This window comes from Primulina huaijiensis, chromosome 2 (assembly GCF_012295235.1).
Source record: "Primulina huaijiensis isolate GDHJ02 chromosome 2, ASM1229523v2, whole genome shotgun sequence".
Lineage (NCBI taxonomy): Eukaryota > Viridiplantae > Streptophyta > Magnoliopsida > Lamiales > Gesneriaceae > Primulina > Primulina huaijiensis.
Genome location: NC_133307.1, coordinates 29,277,903 through 29,294,990, shown reverse-complemented (window position 1 = coordinate 29,294,990; position 17,088 = coordinate 29,277,903). Strand labels below are relative to the sequence as shown.

Genomic DNA, 17,088 nt, shown 5'->3' with positions numbered 1-17,088 from the left:
ATATATATATATATATATATATTTAAAGTATATTAAATGTCTTGGAATACATCATCTCTATAAGAACCTTGACTGATTTATTTTAAAATAATTTCATGTTAAAAAATGTATCAATGCAATTGAAAAATATTTTAAATAAATTGAAAAAAAAAGCATTTGAAAGAATCTCCACCTTTAATGATAATAGAAGATTTTTAATTAGGAAACATGTATTTTTTTGTCTTGCAAATCTTGCTTTTTACGATTTTTGTACTCCATATTGTCAAATTTCACTCTTGGTCTGCAATATTTGTTTTTAAATACAATTTTAGTCTTTTTTTCAACATGGAGCCGATGTGGCTTCAACATGGTACTGACGCGTGTAACGGCACACCAATATTCTCAATAAAAAATACTTGAATTGCTAAAAATTGAAAAATACAAGACCAAGACAGAAATTTGACAACATAGATAATCAAAATCGCAAATAAATAATTGTATAAGATCTAAAATACTTCCCATTTAATTATCAGATTTTTTTTTATCTGATTGTGGTTCTGAGTGTTTTGATTCGATGTTGGTTTGGGTAATTCAATATTATTTTTTTTGGCTTTCAATTGAGGTTTATATTTGATTCTTTTGTAGTTCAAATTTAACTGAATTGGCTAACTTGAATTTTCATTTTATTTCACGAACTATTATGTTGTTTTTAAGGTCGAATGTTTCTTTCCATGTGATGAATATTGTCTGGCTGTGAATCGTTCTCAATTCTCGTCCTTGTGGATTTGTTGAAAGACTTTAATTACTCTTCTTGGGGTTCATTATTATGTTTCCGATCCTTACCAAAATCCCAGAATGGAAGATGCTGATTGTTAAGATGTCTGGCTAGATTTGGCTATTGATAGTTCATTCTGCTGGATAAGCTAGGGCTGCCTACTCTGCCATGCTGAATGTGTGAAGAGCTGCTCGAAAGTCATGCTGGAGTATTCAAGATTACATGAAGAATCTTCGAAATGTTGGGTTGCTCTTGTTAGTTGCTTTCGGGGCGAGCTGAATTATATGAATCATTTATCTGGTCTGTATCTCCAGCTTATCAGATACAATCAAGATGCCTTATCAGTCTACGACATCAAGCTACCTTACCAAGAGATTATCAGGATGATGCTCGAGTCTTTTCCGGCTAGATGTAAACAAGAACTGATTGTACATCAGTCAAACTATTCAGAGTTTAATCGAGAATATCACAAGGAAAAAAAAACAATCTATTGCAGTCTTTTATCTCCTCGAACATAATTTAATAGTCGTTGGTTGCTGAATTTAGCTAGTGTCGAGGAGCATTTTTTGTCGTACACCATATTTGAAATAAAAACAAAGACACATGAAATTCTATGCATTATTGTTGGCGGATCGTACAAAAGAGAACTCTTTTCAAAATTTTCATATATTTAAGGTTCAAATCATTCACATTGAAAACTACTTAAAGTATTGAATCTCTGCATCATCTTTGAGAAATTATCCATGTCCTCGAGTACTCTTTCAAGTCATATATTGAGCTGCTTCAAAGCACACGGTGAACTTTTATATTTAATATTTTATGATCACTTTGTGTTATAGTTCTCTTTCACTCATTCATATGTAAATCAAACTGAAAGGAGAGCGATTGAATCTAGTAACCGTCGTAAGTTTGTTTATGAATAGATACTGTTGAGGTCTGAGTTTCAGTTGATTAGCATTTACATCAACAGGAGTGGTTGTATATATCAAAATCATTTATGATTTGCACTAAAAAAAACATTTATACGAAATGCCTAATGCACCCAACCGATTGAAAAATCTACTCTAGCTAGTTGCTAACCCGAGATAATTTAAGTAAGCAATATTTTTTATTAAGTTTATTCACTCACTTTCAAACTTATTTCGGATCATAACAAACTATTGAACGGATCATAATGGATTAAGTAAGTGGAACATAGTAGACCTTTTTTCTTTTCTTAACAAACCACAAGATATCAAAATAAATAATTTCAAATAACCACAAGGGTCATACTCCGATTTATGACTTCTATTTTCCAGATACTCACTTCCTAAGATCTCACCAAATTTTGATCTCGAAAATGCTGACTTTTTTTTAAGTGAGAATTCATATCTGATGTCTGTAGATGTGCACTAGATAAACTATTGATAATCACGTCAATCAAGTAAACTACATAGATAAATCTTGTGTGACATACTCGTCCAAAAAATGTTGGTAAATAATAAAACATGTGACGAATTTTGACTGATATATTCAACACATATTAGGGCAAATTTCATGCACAATTGTTAAACAATAGTTTTATCCAAAGAAAACATATAACCAAAAAAACTATTCGGACTTTAATCATAATTAATAATTTTTAATTTTTGAAAAATAATTAGTTAGATAAAAAAATATATAAATTATTGCATGTTTGGGTTTCTAGTTTATTCCAGCCGTAAAGTTAAATACAATTTACGGGGTTGAGCAAGTTAAAAACCCCTAAAAATATTTTTCCCCATATTTTTCTGCCACCCTTCATTTTGTTTCTACTCTCGCAAGACTGCAAGAGTACATTGAGCGGATTGACGAGTGAAAAACCCTTGGCTCGTGAAACTCTCGCCCAGGGTCTGAGGAAAGGTCAATTGCTAATCCAACTTATTTTTCTCTTAATTTTGCACTAATTTATCAGCAGTAATTTGTTTTTTCGTTCATGTTTTCATGGGATTTTGAGCATATTTATCAGATCTATTTCCCGATCAGTCATGATTAGGGTTTCTTTTTCTTTTTTTACTGGCTCTCGTATTCGATGCGATCTGTGAACTGGGTTTCATGTGTTTGATATTTTTAGGTATCTCATGTTTTTTTTTTTAATCGACGGTGGACTTACCGAGGAACGGAATAATAGGAAAGGTCTGAATTGGTGGAAATATGTTTGCTTCGCCGTCAATTATTCGAAATGACTGCCTGGCGTAGATAATTCTTTTTTTCTTTTGTAGCCAATAGACATTTTGTAGTAAAATTCCTTTATTCCGTTGTCGGGGAAGTAGCCTTGAGCTAAATGTACAGAGAAAAGTAACAATGCTGCCTTCGTTGTATGTTTGAGTTGCAGGTCTGATTTTGGGTTTGAATTGACAGACAAAACTATCTAATTGCAGACACTATACGCTAGCAAAATTGCTGAATTTGAAATATCAAGTAGTTATGGTGCTTCTTTCTTTCTTTGATGAATAGAAGTTATCTGTAGCACATCCTAGCCAGTAACAGGAGTATAAGATGATGAGTTTTTGGCTGCAAGTTACTCTACTTAGTGGTGCTTTTGTTGAAATGTTACTTCTGTCATCGTTGATGCAATGAAATACTTGTAACAAAGCCAAGTAAAATGGTCACTGGAGTACTCCAATTATTGTCTCGTGGAATGAATTGCTGTGGTTAATCAGCAGGTAAACTTGAACAATCCATCTAGATATCATAAATCATATGGGATCCACTCAAAGCAATTAAATTATGGAAATATCCTATTAAAGTAACATTCTATATTGTCTTACACGTCGTGAGAAGCCTATATAGTAAACTCAGACAATTTTGCATAAGAGTTTCACTAAAATTGGGTTGACTTGATTTGTTAATTATGTTGAGATGGAAACTCAAATATGTAACCATTTTAGTTTTAAGTTTTAGCCGTAACTTTTGTTTGATATGTTTCATGTAGAATCTACTTTGAGAATTGATGGCATCCAAGTTGCAGCAGGTGCAAGCCAAGGTTTTACAAGCCTCACAATTTGTCGCTAAGCATGGATGTGCCTACCACAAGCAATTGTTGGAACAAAATAAACAATACATTGTAGACCCACCAACTGTGGAAAAATGCAATGAGTTAGCAAAGCAGTTGTTCTACACTCGTCTTGCTAGGTTACTCTGCATCCTTGCATTACATTCGTTGTTTTAATTGGAATTCTTGGACATAACAATCTTCTTTCTTAGAAATTTAAGCCTCTGTATGATTCTGTTTTCCAATATAACTTGTCAGTAAATACAACCTCCATATAATGATAATAGGTTCACTGAAGATGTAAGGAAGGTTTTATCGATTGAAAAAAAAGTGTTCAACTTGAAATAATCCGAATACGATGAAATCAAGCTGGAATAGAAATAAAGCTAACAAGAAAGCGAGACTTTCTCTCTTTCCCCAACCAACTTCTAGAACAACTGAAATTTGAAATAATTTTCTGAATGCTGACACTGAAAAATATTCTCTTTTAATCTCGTTTTCTTCTTCCCTGTTGCATGTGTGCAGCTCCTTTCTCTCTCGTCTAGTACACCTAGAACATGGAGGTTGCGATGATGGGCCTCCACTCTTCATCCCGTTCTTTTGGCTCAAATGAGACTGCATCATATTTGTTGATGCTTAGGAAAAAAAATAATGGTCATATTACCTGAAAAAATTCAGAAATTCATATTGGTTCAATTTCTTATCTTAATACTTATATTGTTGGATGAAGAATGACCTGAATGCGAGAAACTACTGGTATTAATTCATGTTTCGGTCCCAACGCCAATGATTTAAATGGCTGATGTATGAACAAATAAAAACATGCAATCGCTTAAGCAACGTGACCTTTTTTTCAAGGGTACCTGTTTTTGGATGATGACTGAACTGAACGAGAAAAAATTCTGTTATTAATTCATGTTATATCCCCAACGTCTTACAAATGACTGATGTATGCCACAACTACATATCTGCAATTCTCTTAAGCAGCATGACCTTTTTCCCAAGGGTGCCCGTTGATTTCGGAATATTTCGGTTTGTATTGTAATTTGTATAAGCCATGAAATCAACTAAGTAAATTGAAGCACCTTTTACTCGTATGATACTGATTTAATGAAGTCTTGGAGGGCATTAATCAACATTTCTTACCGCCTTCTGATGGGACGTACCTGTCTTGTTTTGGGCATCATTCAATGTGTGTTGATTCAAATATGTTACGTGAGTTAGCCTACGAGTGCCACAAGCTAAATGCCAGAGCAAAACAAGAAATTAGTTGGTCACATATGGAACTGGGAGATATCTGAGCTGCGTAAAACAGTCAATGGTTTTGTGCTTTTTTATTTTTGAACATTAGACTTGCCATCTTTGAAAATTTATTGAACTACACATAATGAAGAGTAGTGATTTCATAGTCCATATGTCCATTGATGCTAGCTATAGAGGTTGTTAACGAAAAGTAGACATCCACACATGTGAGAACCTTACCTTTTTTGTACTGACCTTCTAAGCATTTTTTAATGATGTCTGTTTTATAACCTGAAAGTTCTGTGTGAATCTCTTCGACAGTGTATATAATATATACATGTATATTTTTAACTATAGATGAGTGAGAATATCTTGCAATTTGACTGTTAGAGGTTTCTGACTAAACATAGTATCCACATTCTGTCACCTTTAATACTTGTTTTTAACTTCTACTGACAAGGTTTTGAATCCTATCTGTATATTGCCCTGTGGTTCAGTTGTTTCTTTCTTTCCATCGATATATGACAGACTGAAGTGCATCCAAAAAATGTGCTGTTTGACTGGTCAACTCTAGTTGTGGGACCATGTTGTCAACTTGTCATGCTCACCATAGAAATATTTTTGGGCATTGTTAGAGGGAATGTGGTCTCCTGACCAAAAATTTAGGATGGATCAATCATTCCTTGGATTGTTTTGGGGTCTTTTGACTTTTCATGGCTTTATCAACGATTACTATGTAGTTTGCTTGACTTGCTTTTTTCATGTAATTTATGTTAACTTGAAGTAGCACCTGAAACCGTAAGATTTACCTCGAGTCGTTTGTTTCTTTTTTGAGCAGATTACATTTGTGGGAGTTTTGATTACTTTTTGTTTCAATGGTGGTGGTCATGACCAACAGGATCTTACTTTCATTTCCTTGATTTTGTGCTCATGCGCACCTGTTTCCATTGGATGTTGAATCTCCAGATGTGTCTGCGGCTCTGCGCTGCATGTTTCTTTTACGTTTATGGTTTTTGGGAAGGAATGTTCCCATATGTACATAAATACACATATTGCATTCCTTCATAAGAAGACTTGTCTAGCATGGTGAATCATAAAAGAATAAATATGTGAAATGTTTGACAAGGTGCTCAACTTCGATGGTAAAGAATTTCACGTATCTCACTTTGGGACCAAGAACTTAGGTTGAGGTTGGGGGCGGGGGAGCTAAAAATGGTCTATGGTGAAATTCATACTAAATTTTTGTCAGTTGCATGTGTGTATCTTTTATCATGCTGCTCTGCGTGAAATGAAAGTCACGGTCATCCCTCTTAAGTCATTTTAGATAATTTTGTGCCAAATTGGATGGTCCAAACATTTTCCTTTTTTGAAATTTACACATAAAATTCGAATGTGTGGGCGCAATTACCCACTTGGTCCCATACTCTGTGCATGCCTCATTCAGCTAAATTTTTTTAAGCAATTGATTGTTTCGTTGAATCCCGCAAATATGCGTTATTTTTATTTTTGGTCTTCTCTGCGTCTTTATATAACATCATATATCGTCCATGTGCAGCATTCCAGGTCGTACTGAGTCATTTTGGAAGGAACTGGATTATGTGAAGAGTATGTGGAAGCACAGGCAGGAGCTGAAAGTAGAGGATGCAGGCATTGCGGCTTTGTTTGGGGTTGAGTGCTTTGCATGGTTCTGTGCTGGTGAAATCATCGGAAGGGGATTCACTTTTACCGGTTACTATCCCTGAAAAAAAAAAAGAAAATAGTTATAACCATTGGTAAGGACCTTTTTACCCCAGCATCCTTTTGTTTTTCTCTTCAAAGTTTTGAAGCTGAGATAGCAGTGTTGAATATGATTACCTCCAATAATTATTAGTGTATTTTTTACTATTGATTTTCCTTAACTTATGCAGCGAGCTTCCTATGTTGAGAAAAGTCTGTATGGTTGCACCAAAATAAGATATGCAAACAGAAATGCCATCTATTCGTTTGAATTTTGTTATGACGAAAAAATATTTTGATTTGTTTGGTGATGGAGGAAAACTTGAATGGTCCTTTCTTGCGAGTAATTATTTTCTTTTCAAAGATGGATGAAAACAGGTAAATATCTGCAGGCATCTGTAGTAATTCATTTCTTCTAGTTGAGTATTATGGCGGTTTTGTTATCTTGAAATAGATCATGATAAAACTTATTTTGATTCCAACAGTCTGTGTCCGATGCATGGGTGATGTTATCATTTTCAGTACTACAACCAGAAAAAACTTTTATTTACTATTTTATATTCAATTAATTTGTGTACATATAGGATACGAGTAGGTGTATTAGATATCTCACATCGACTAAATTAAGTTATTGAAAGTTGTATAAATGTCTTAGATGCTTAAAATTATAGTTGGACGAGGCAACAAGCGTTGAAGTTGAAGGTTAATCATTGAGAAACTGTTGAGTTCTTAACCTAGTATTTTCTTTATGGAGTGTTCGCAATCTTTAAAAAAAGTGATTTTTTTGTTTTTCTTTTAAAAATTCAAATGTAAAGGTGAGGATAATATATTTTCTTCAGATGTTGCCATCCATGACATGATTTATTCAAGTGTTTTTGACTTGAATCACATTCGAAATGATCTTCGAACGAGGAAGGAAAAAATGAGAGAAGCACCAAAGTTTTATTTCAAAAATGCTCAATAGTCAACAATTTTTGAAAAATGATCACGCGTTCCTATGTATCCAGTATTTTGAAAATATAGTTCGGATCTGATGTGCTTAAAGAACGGCTAACTACGAACCATTCCAAACTAGATAAGAAAACCAAATTTATCTGATGGTTAAAATTAATTTTAACTCAATCACGATTTTGTACATGAGACGCTGTTCCAAATATTGAGCTCGGATTTGAGTCGAGCACTTGAGCTCAAGAGTTGACTGAGACTTGACAATCAGCTTTGGTTTTTCGGTCCATCTCACAAATTTTACTTCTCAAGTTGTTCGCAATGTCATATAATAATTTTGACATGAATTTGAATATAGAAGCTTGATTTACCTTGGGATTTTTATTTAAAAAAACAAAACAAAACCACCATTTCCATTAGCCTGTTACAAAATCGAGGTTTACAGCAGATTTATTAAACAAAGGCATGTCACGTAATACCTACGATCAAAATCTAATAATCTATCCCAAAGTTCAATGCTTGCTTGGCTAACAAATGTGCAACTTGATTGGCCTCAAGAGAATAATGATGTATGGTTGCTCCATCCACCTGGTTGAAAAGCTTCCTGATATCATTAATAAGAGTCACATCCTGAGAAATCCGTGAGTCTCGACAATTATTAACTGGATCAAGGAGAGCCGACGAGCGACAGAGAGTCAGTCCCTAAGATTCAGCAATGCGTGCCATAAATATACCCAGGAGACAAAATGACCACTCCCCAAACTCAGTAGGAGTGTCGTCCATGGTGATCATGTTTGGAGACGAGGGTGTCCAGGGAGACAATTTTGGCCGCAAGAAAGGAAAGCACTAGCCTGTTTTTAAATCCAAGTTGTTCAGGACCTCACGAACGATAGCTTAAATTTGATTTTTTTTTTTTGAATAATTTTATATTGTGATGATATAAAGTAAAATACCATGTATTAGAAGTTGCGCCCCGCGCCCGTGTGGCCATGTCTTTTTAAGTCTGAGCTCAATGTTTGCTCGAAGTTAAGAAATCGACTTATTTACATATTCTTGAATAATCATAATAACCTTGATTATGATGCTTTCCTATGGTATTATGAAAATAATAGTAAAATTGCGATACTTTTCTACTTTTTGAAAAATTAGATTTAAATTTAAAGTTTCAATTTGTTAAAAGCTAGAGGTGATAATAAAAAAAAACTAAAAACTAAAAGAAGTGGATTGGGTAGAAAAGTTTATTTGGGTTTCTTTCCATGAAACCATAGGGTAACGACGAGGATGCATCGACATATTTTAACTTTCCTTGCGTCTCTCATTATTATTTTTTGCAACTTTTACCAAGTATCACGCGTCATTCTAGAATATATTATAATTTTTTTTATTATATTATAAGTTACATAAACGTTAATGGTCAATTCATGGGCCACCCACCTTCCTAATACAACCGATATAACCATTTATTGACAACTTTAACAATAGATATTTAATTGCCATATTTAAATAAAATTAGGCTCTTGCTTACATCTCCGCCTTTTTTTTTAATAATTATTAAACAAAAGCATTATTCAATTTTCATATTTTGGAAAATATATATCTCTTCATTTTAAATAATAAAAAAGTGTCACGATCAAGATCAAATTAAATGCTTACCATTATACTAAAAATTATAGTTATTAGTATTGATATCTTTGTGTGCGATGTCAATAATAAATAAATGTCAATATATCAGGATTGTTATACTTTAAGCAATGCAGACCACGTCCATGTACTTAAGCTCAAATTATATAATATCATCTTACGTATCAAGCGGTGTCTCACAAATATGAATTACTTGATCTACATCATAAAAAAGTACTTCCCGATATAGGATTATCAATAAAATATTTGGGACATAATATGCGATTCCTAAATAGAATTTATTTAAAATGTACATTTTAATAATATATAATATATTATATGGGATTATTTATACCTGTATAATAATATAAATATGTGGAACTAAGCATAAAATAACGTTGACAAAGTAATTTTAAAAGTCAACTTAACTACAGGTTTCCCAACCTAGAATTTTCCATTGTTTATAATTTCTCCCCCTAAGACAAGGTGGAATTGAATACCGGCCTAAATTGAATCTTCGATCCATCTCGTTTTTTTATTTTACCCGAACAATATTCAATTCTATCAGGAAGTTGGATTTCGGAAATCCCATTTTTGGTGTTGATCATTTGAGTAATTGCATTTATTGGAGAATCTATTCACAAGATGAAGAAATCGAAGTTTCTGCAGAGTTCAAAGGATATGCTTTCCAGGAGCTTCAACCCGGCCAAATGGTAATTACTTTCCGTAATTTTGTATTCATGTTCAGCCATATTGTGGGAAAATTTTGTTTTTCAATTTTATAGTTTGCTATGTTTTGAATTGTTTGATTGGCTTGCTGTCACATGTTATTTTGAGTTGATTGATTATTGAATAACTATATTTTTTTGTTGTTGTTTATTGTTAGACATTTTTGCTGTGTTTTTGAGTTGGTTGAATTTGAGTGCGATGAATTGATTTATTGCAGCAAGACATCGCTGAGGCTGGCGGGATCAAGGTTGAAGCTATTGAGGAACAAGAAAGAAATTCAAGTGAAACAGATGAAAAGGGAAATAGCACAGTTGCTTGAGTCTGGTCAGGATCGGACGGCCCGAATTCGAGTACATCATATGGCTCCTTTTTTTTTATTTTATCAAGATTCATATTTTATGAATTTTCGTGTCTTCTGTTTCCTTTTTTGTTGTTTCTTGTGACTGTTAAATGTCAGTTGCTGATTATAAGATGGTTCCGTGTCTTGATTTGCAATGCAAAATACATGTTGCAGTATATGAAGCCCTTGAACAAATGTATTCTCTTAAACTCTGGTATGCCAGTCTAAATACAGTTAATGTAAAGTCTTTGTTGCTTGGTTTCAGTTACAATAGTTGGATTTAGATATAAAGATTGGTACAACCGTACAAGAGATGTGAACGCAGAAACATGTCTAGAACTCAGGCATTATTAAGGGGACATATCACATGTTATAGTAGAAAGCTATTGTTCAAATGCTCCAAAATGATTTTCCAATATTTTGGATTGTAAAATGTTGGAATTAGAATTTCGGAGTTTGGCAAATAAAACTTTTGAAGAGTGCTGAACTTATCGGCTCAACCGAATTAATTCGATCTTAAACTGAAGTTGTCCGAACTGATAATTAAAAATTCTGACATCTCTATTTATGAGAAATAGTGTGGATTATCATAGAAAAATTATATTCCCTCTTCGTTTGAGGTTTGTCTTTGAGATTGATGCCAAATTTTAGTCAAGAGTTGAAATAGTGAAAATTTTGGACATCATCTTAAATTGGTGCTGGTCGCGCGTTAGTCATAATCCATGTTTATTTTAAGGGTAATTTTGAAAGAACTTTTGTCATTTAAGAAATGGAAAATAAACGATAGATGACCCAGAACATGCGCTAGTCCATCAGGAGATCTGTATGATACGATTTTTATGTTATTACGTGTAGTGGAAATTTTCAAATGCCAAGAATTCTTGAACTTTAATTCGCATCTTCAATGAAAATTAAAATATATTATAAGCATACTAGATAGGCTGTCTAATTTATGATATCTGTCTGCATGTCTGAAAGAAATTTTTTGCTTTTTTTAAACACCAATTTGAGGACATTGATTTTCTTTTCTGCTTTGATCATCGTCTAATATTGGAATATTCACCCTACATAAGGTATTATACTCACGTCTATCTTATTAAATGTCAGGTCGAACATGTCATCAGGGAAGAGAAGATGATGGCTGCATATGATCTCCTCGGGATTTACTGTGAACTTATTGTTTCACGCTTGCCCATAATTGAATCGCAAAAGTATGTATATCTTGTCTGACAGAATGCTCAATGAATAACTATGTTGCTAATATTTCATAATTTAGTTTGTTTAAAAATTATCCAAATTATCTCTTGAAGAACTTACTCTATACTAATGAGCTCATGCATCAATACAATGACAGTAAAGAAGTGTATTGGAGACAGGTGTTTGGCTATTTTTTAAGTAGACTGCTAAATGTTTTCCTATTTAACAAATTTGGAAAAGGAACACTTATGTGGACTGAGCCGATTATTTTCTTTTACAAAAGACATTATTCTTCATCCAATCATTACACTGTGCACATCATGTTGAGACCTTGTTTTGGGCTAAAATTTCAGAAGACAAGGAATCCTCGTGGCCGTACTATACATGCATTAATTTACCCAATAAAATGTAACTGTCATATGGATCTTATCTATCACTGACCGCAATTTGGAAAGGACTCTTTTCCGAGTTTCCAAATTTTATTAATGATTTTGTGTTGACTCAAGGTTCATATTTTAGTGCTGTCGCATCTTGCTTACCTGAATGTGAAGTATTTAATGACACTTGGAATATAAAACATTCCCTTATCCATTTTATTGTATTTTCTATAAGTTTTTAATTAGAGCACAGGCCTCCACTTGTGTGCTTTTTTGAATTAGGATCATATGCATGTTATAAGTGCTATTATTTGATAGTTTAGCCTAATGGGTTCACTTTCTGTTGAGCACATCACGATATTGAGGGATTTGACCCTTGTACTTTTTCCCACAATATGGTGCATTTTTGTCCATTTTTCTTATTTATTATTCATGGTTTCTTCATGTTATGGTTCAGTTAACATATTGCCTTATTTATAATTTTTTTGTTACTACGTTTTATGCTTTAAGAAGGATGGTCATTTGAGTGTCTCATAAACAAAAGTTCTAGCCCTCCCTCTATGCTTCTCAGAAAAGTTTGCAATCCCCTACCTGTCTTTCCTTCTGAAGTTATGATTCTACACTCTTGTCAACTACTGGTGTTTTTTGGGTTTGTAGATTGAGCCATTTTATAACTAGACAGTAAGGGCTGTCCTACGGCATTCTTTATGCATGCGTAGTGGTGTGCAATCTCTCTCACAGTTATGATAAGTTATCTGTGCTTATTTCAGTTAGCGTGTAACATAAAATAGTTTCTCCATTATTTTAAGGCTTCATATTTTTTATGTAGAAATATCCCCATCGACCTGAAAGAAGCAATTGCAAGTTTAGTTTTTGCATCACCAAGATGTGGAGATGTACCTGAACTTCTAGACATCAGGAAGCATTTCAATGCAAAATACGGGAAAGATTTCACAACTGCAGCTATAGAATTACGTCCAGAATGTGGTGTCGGCCGCATGGTATGTTCTGGTATTTAGTTCTCCAAGTTCACACGTGAGGAAATAATAATTGGGCTCTAGTCAGAACCCTAAAATTTTGAATTATCACTTGAATTTGATTTTATATTTTCAGTTGGTTGAGAAGTTATCGGCAGTGGCACCAGATGGACAGGCCAAAATTAAAATTCTTAGTGCTATTGCAGAGGAACATAATGTCAATTGGGATCCTAAATCATTTGATGAGAAAGATCCAGTGCCGCCAACTGACTTGCTGGTAGATTCAGTTGCTTTGGGGCATTCCACATATAATTTGTATTATATCCTAGAGGTATAGAATATTTTTTATCATTTTCTGATATCTGGGTCAATTTGTTCAATTAATCAGAGTGGACCAAGTACATTTGGGAAGGCGAGTACTCTGTATGCTGAAGCACCTAGCGCTGGAGATCCAGATATCCAAGCTCCCCTTCATTCTAGTGACAACAAGATACATAGTACGACATTTAACGTCTCCCAGCAGGATCCCAAGACTTCAGTGGGAACAGAAAATATCTCTTCTGCCCAAAATTATGGGATCAGCACGTCCCAAGCAGAAACAAGGCCCCCTGGTACAATCTACATAACCGAAGTGAATGAACAACTTACTCTAACATGGCTTGTTTTTTTGCTTCTCTTTCGTGTCATAACTATTTGTTTTGCGATTTTAGGTGACAAGAAGATGCAATTGTTTCAAGATGAAAACTATGCGTCCTCCTTGGATAGACAGAGGTGGAATATGGAATTCAAAGATGCTACTGCTGCAGCACAGGCAGCTGCTGAATCTGCCGAACGGGCTAGTGTGGCAGCTAGAGCTGCTGCAGAACTTTCGAACCGTGATAGAATTATGAGGCAAAATTCCTCTTCAGAGGGCCAAGTTTCAAGAAATGAAGGTCGTGAAAACTATGAGACATCAAAATTGGCAAGTAAACCACTCCCTGAAGATTCTGCAAGCAAACCCTTTTTTGAAGAAACTGATGAGCCACAAAGGGAGAACGTTGATAGGGGTAGACCTTATAATGAGAAGTCTGGTAGTTTCAAGGACAGTCGTAGGAATACAAAGGAATATGCTCAATCAACTTCTTTAAAATCTAAAGCTTCAAAAGGTAATGATACAAAGGACCATGATGTCCTAGCTGCAGGTGCGCATTCTCAAAAGAAATCTTTAAAGGTATCTAGAGGTGAAATGAGCATGAAGAAACAGTCTTTCACGCATGAAGCTGAGAACACTAATGATTGGGCAGAGAAATCTGAGAATTTTAGAGAAGAAATGATTGGGAAACAATCCAGCGCCAACTTTTCTAGATCTGGTTCTAGCATTTCTGATGATGTAAATATTTTTGCGGACTCCGATGACCGAAAGTTTGGGCATGTTGCTGGTGAGGATTCTTTTGTGGATATTGGTATGAAGAAACAGTCTACGAAGTATGATTCTGAGGATACTAATGACTGGCCAGAGAAATCCAAGCATTTTATGGAGGAAAGGAATGTGAAACTGCCTAGTGTCAACTCTTCTCGGGCCCATTCTATCATTTCTGATGGTGAGAACATTTTTATGAACTCCAAGGACCAAACTTTTGGGCATGAGGTTGATGAGGATCCTTTTGCGGGTATTAGCAAGGGAAGCATTCCTGGAGAAGCTTCCCAGATAAGCACCCACGAGACTGCTGCCGTAGTTTTTGACAAGTCTGATTCAGAGAGTGATGGTGGGTATGATTTTGGCACTACATATGATGAGCAAGAGTCTGTATTTCATTTTCCATCGAAATTACCTGAGAACTCCTCAGTTAATTCTGATTCATGGAGCCCTATATCTGGCTCAACCAAAATCTTGGAGCCCAACACTCCATCGCTGTTTTCTATTAGAAAGAACTCCTCGCCTGATCTTTCTGAAAATTTAGTAGCTAAACATGGTTCAGAAATGGATGATAATGTGGCTGTGAAATTTGACTATTCCGATGGACCAAGTTCTGAAAGTGATGACGGCATGAATACGATAGGATACACATTGAAGCAAGGCTCGAGAAATATTTCAAGTGCACAAAATAGTAGCAGTCACCCAGTTAGATCAGAAATTAAAGATAAAAGCAGAGAATCACTAGGGTCACCGTTAAGTGAAAAGGGATATTCAGGATTTGGCAGAAAACAATCTTCGCTTTCATCTGATGATGAATTGAAGTCCGAGGAAATTTTCAAGGGAAGCGACCAAGGAAAAAATGCTTCTCCAGGAAAGTTAAGCTTTAGGAAATCCTCTGCTGGTAAGAAAAAGGAATATTCAGTATTTGGCAGAAGACAGTCGTCCCTGTTGTCTGGTGATGAATTGATGTCTGAGGAAATTCTGGAGAAAAGTAGCCAAGGAAAAAATAATCCTCCAGGAAAGTTAAGTTTTCGGAAATCCTCTTCTGGCAAGCCAGCCTCAAGATCCGCTGAGTCTCAGATTGAATCCGTTGAATATGGAAATGAATCTAATTCAGATAGCGGAGAGGGGCTAAAATTTGGAAAACTCACTGGTGGTTTTCGGCATAAGGGCTATAACCAGCCCTCTTATTTGAAGAATGGGTTGGGTGGGCAATCATTGTTGGAGAAAGAGACAGAGGATGATGCCACCTCAAATGTAAGATCCATTTCTCCTTCTGCTGTTGAGAGCCCCAGGATAAACAAAATGTTTGGTTATAAAAAGAGGACAAAAATACCGGTTCTCTCCTCTGGTTCAGATAGTGATAGTTCTGAGGAGGAAGAATATATACAAAAGAAACCTGGTCAAAGGAAAGGACGAGTTACTCCTAATGCTGCAGAAGAAGTTAATAAAAAATCGAGTTTTGGAGCTTCTCACGCAAATTATGTTTCTTCTAATAATGATTTAGATGACGATGCTCCAGAGGAGTCCCTTGCTAGCAAAAATCATCTGCGAAGCGGGATTTCTCGACGAACAAAAGCCCCTTCATCCAGTGCCAAACCAAATTCTTTTCCCATTGCTAGGTGGAATGAATCTGAAACTCCTGATTCTGATGCTACTGGGCACAGACAATCCAGAGTGTCTGACACTTCTGAAAACCAACAAGAATCTGAGTCTCGGAGGAAGAACTCTAAAAAATTGGAAAATTATGAGCGACCCACCTCAGCAAATGTACCTTATAAGCCAGCTAAATCAAATTTCTGGGCACCTCCTGAGCAGCCCATCTCAGCAAAAGCAGCTCATGGCACGTTGCATGTGTCCAAAACGAGACTCAAGTGTGAAGCGCTTGATGGTGATGCTAGCAATGACAGAAAACCTGTCAAAACACAGCTTAAGAAGTCTGAAATGCTTGATTCTGATGAAGAGGATGAAAAAAGTTCTACAAGAACCAACACTTCTGAGACACCGCGAGAATTGGAATCTGAAAGGAAGAGCTCTATGAAGTGGGAAAATGCGGAACATCCCACCTCTACGAAAGTGGCTTCTAAGCCTGCTAAATCGAGTGTGTTCTCACCTCCTAAGCAGCACAAAGTGGTTTCTAAGCCTAGTAATCCAAGTTTTTTGGGGACACCAGAGCAACCTAACTCTGCGAAACCAACTACCTTGACAACACCTGAGCCGAGAACCTCTCACAAATCATCTGCATCAGAAAAACCATCAAGTCCCCAGACAAAGGCAGACACTTCAGTTAGAAATGAAAATCCGAAGACAGCAACTTTGAACAAGACTAATTCAAATAAAGGTGATGGCGCTCAAAAAGCTAGCCATGTTCATCCAAAGCTCCCTGATTATGATAGCTTTGTACAAGCTTTTCGGAAGAATCGTCCTTGAATTGCTAGAGTATGGAATTTTTTAATCACATGGGATTCTTCTTCTACTCACAGCTTAAATCGTGGTTCTGTTTGTTGACAGTTTAAAGTCGATGATTACAGATTTGTACGCATATGATACCCGTGAGTGATATTACATGGAGAGTATTTTTCTTTCTTTCTGTATCATCATGTAAATTTGATTTTTTCAAATTCAGCAGTTTTTATACTGTAAGGTTTTGTAATTTCTTACTATGCTGGAGTCCGTTTGATTCATTGGGAGTATACAAAACAGATTAATTTGTTCGAGCATTTTCTAGACGTTAATTGGAGCTTCTTTCTTTTCTTTTTTTTTTTTCTTTTTTTTTTTTTTT

The 17,088-nt window shown here is 35.2% G+C and overlaps 2 protein-coding genes across 2 annotated transcripts; both read left to right on the top strand.

Moving 5' to 3' along the window:
- Window positions 1–2,464: 2,464 nt before the first annotated feature.
- On the top strand, window positions 2,465–7,026 carry LOC140971411 (uncharacterized). Its single transcript, XM_073433672.1, has 3 exons — window positions 2,465–2,635; window positions 3,708–3,907; window positions 6,565–7,026. Exons 2-3 carry the CDS (start codon window positions 3,726–3,728, stop codon window positions 6,749–6,751), a joined length of 369 nt encoding a protein of 122 aa, XP_073289773.1. The 5' UTR covers window positions 2,465–2,635; window positions 3,708–3,725; the 3' UTR covers window positions 6,752–7,026.
- A 2,713-nt stretch (window positions 7,027–9,739) lies between these two features.
- On the top strand, window positions 9,740–16,874 carry LOC140971410 (uncharacterized). The gene is made up of 7 exons (XM_073433671.1): window positions 9,740–10,003; window positions 10,237–10,369; window positions 11,467–11,570; window positions 12,763–12,934; window positions 13,047–13,187; window positions 13,299–13,521; window positions 13,621–16,874. Exons 1-7 carry the CDS (start codon window positions 9,936–9,938, stop codon window positions 16,734–16,736), a joined length of 3,957 nt encoding a protein of 1,318 aa, XP_073289772.1. The 5' UTR covers window positions 9,740–9,935; the 3' UTR covers window positions 16,737–16,874.
- Window positions 16,875–17,088: the final 214 nt, after the last annotated feature.

Bases quoted from the DNA above. Each gene is read 5' to 3' on its own strand.
- LOC140971411 (XM_073433672.1), top strand. From the start codon at position 3,726: ATGGCATCCAAGTTGCAGCAGGTGCAAGCCAAGGTTTTACAAGCCTCA. The intron at 3,908-6,564 runs GTTACTCTGCAT...GTCCATGTGCAG, and splicing joins TTCTACACTCGTCTTGCTAG to CATTCCAGGTCGTACTGAGT.
- LOC140971410 (XM_073433671.1), top strand. From the start codon at position 9,936: ATGAAGAAATCGAAGTTTCTGCAGAGTTCAAAGGATATGCTTTCCAGG. The intron at 11,571-12,762 runs GTATGTATATCT...TTTTTTATGTAG, and splicing joins CCCATAATTGAATCGCAAAA to AAATATCCCCATCGACCTGA. The intron at 13,188-13,298 runs GTAGATTCAGTT...TCAATTAATCAG, and splicing joins TGCCGCCAACTGACTTGCTG to AGTGGACCAAGTACATTTGG.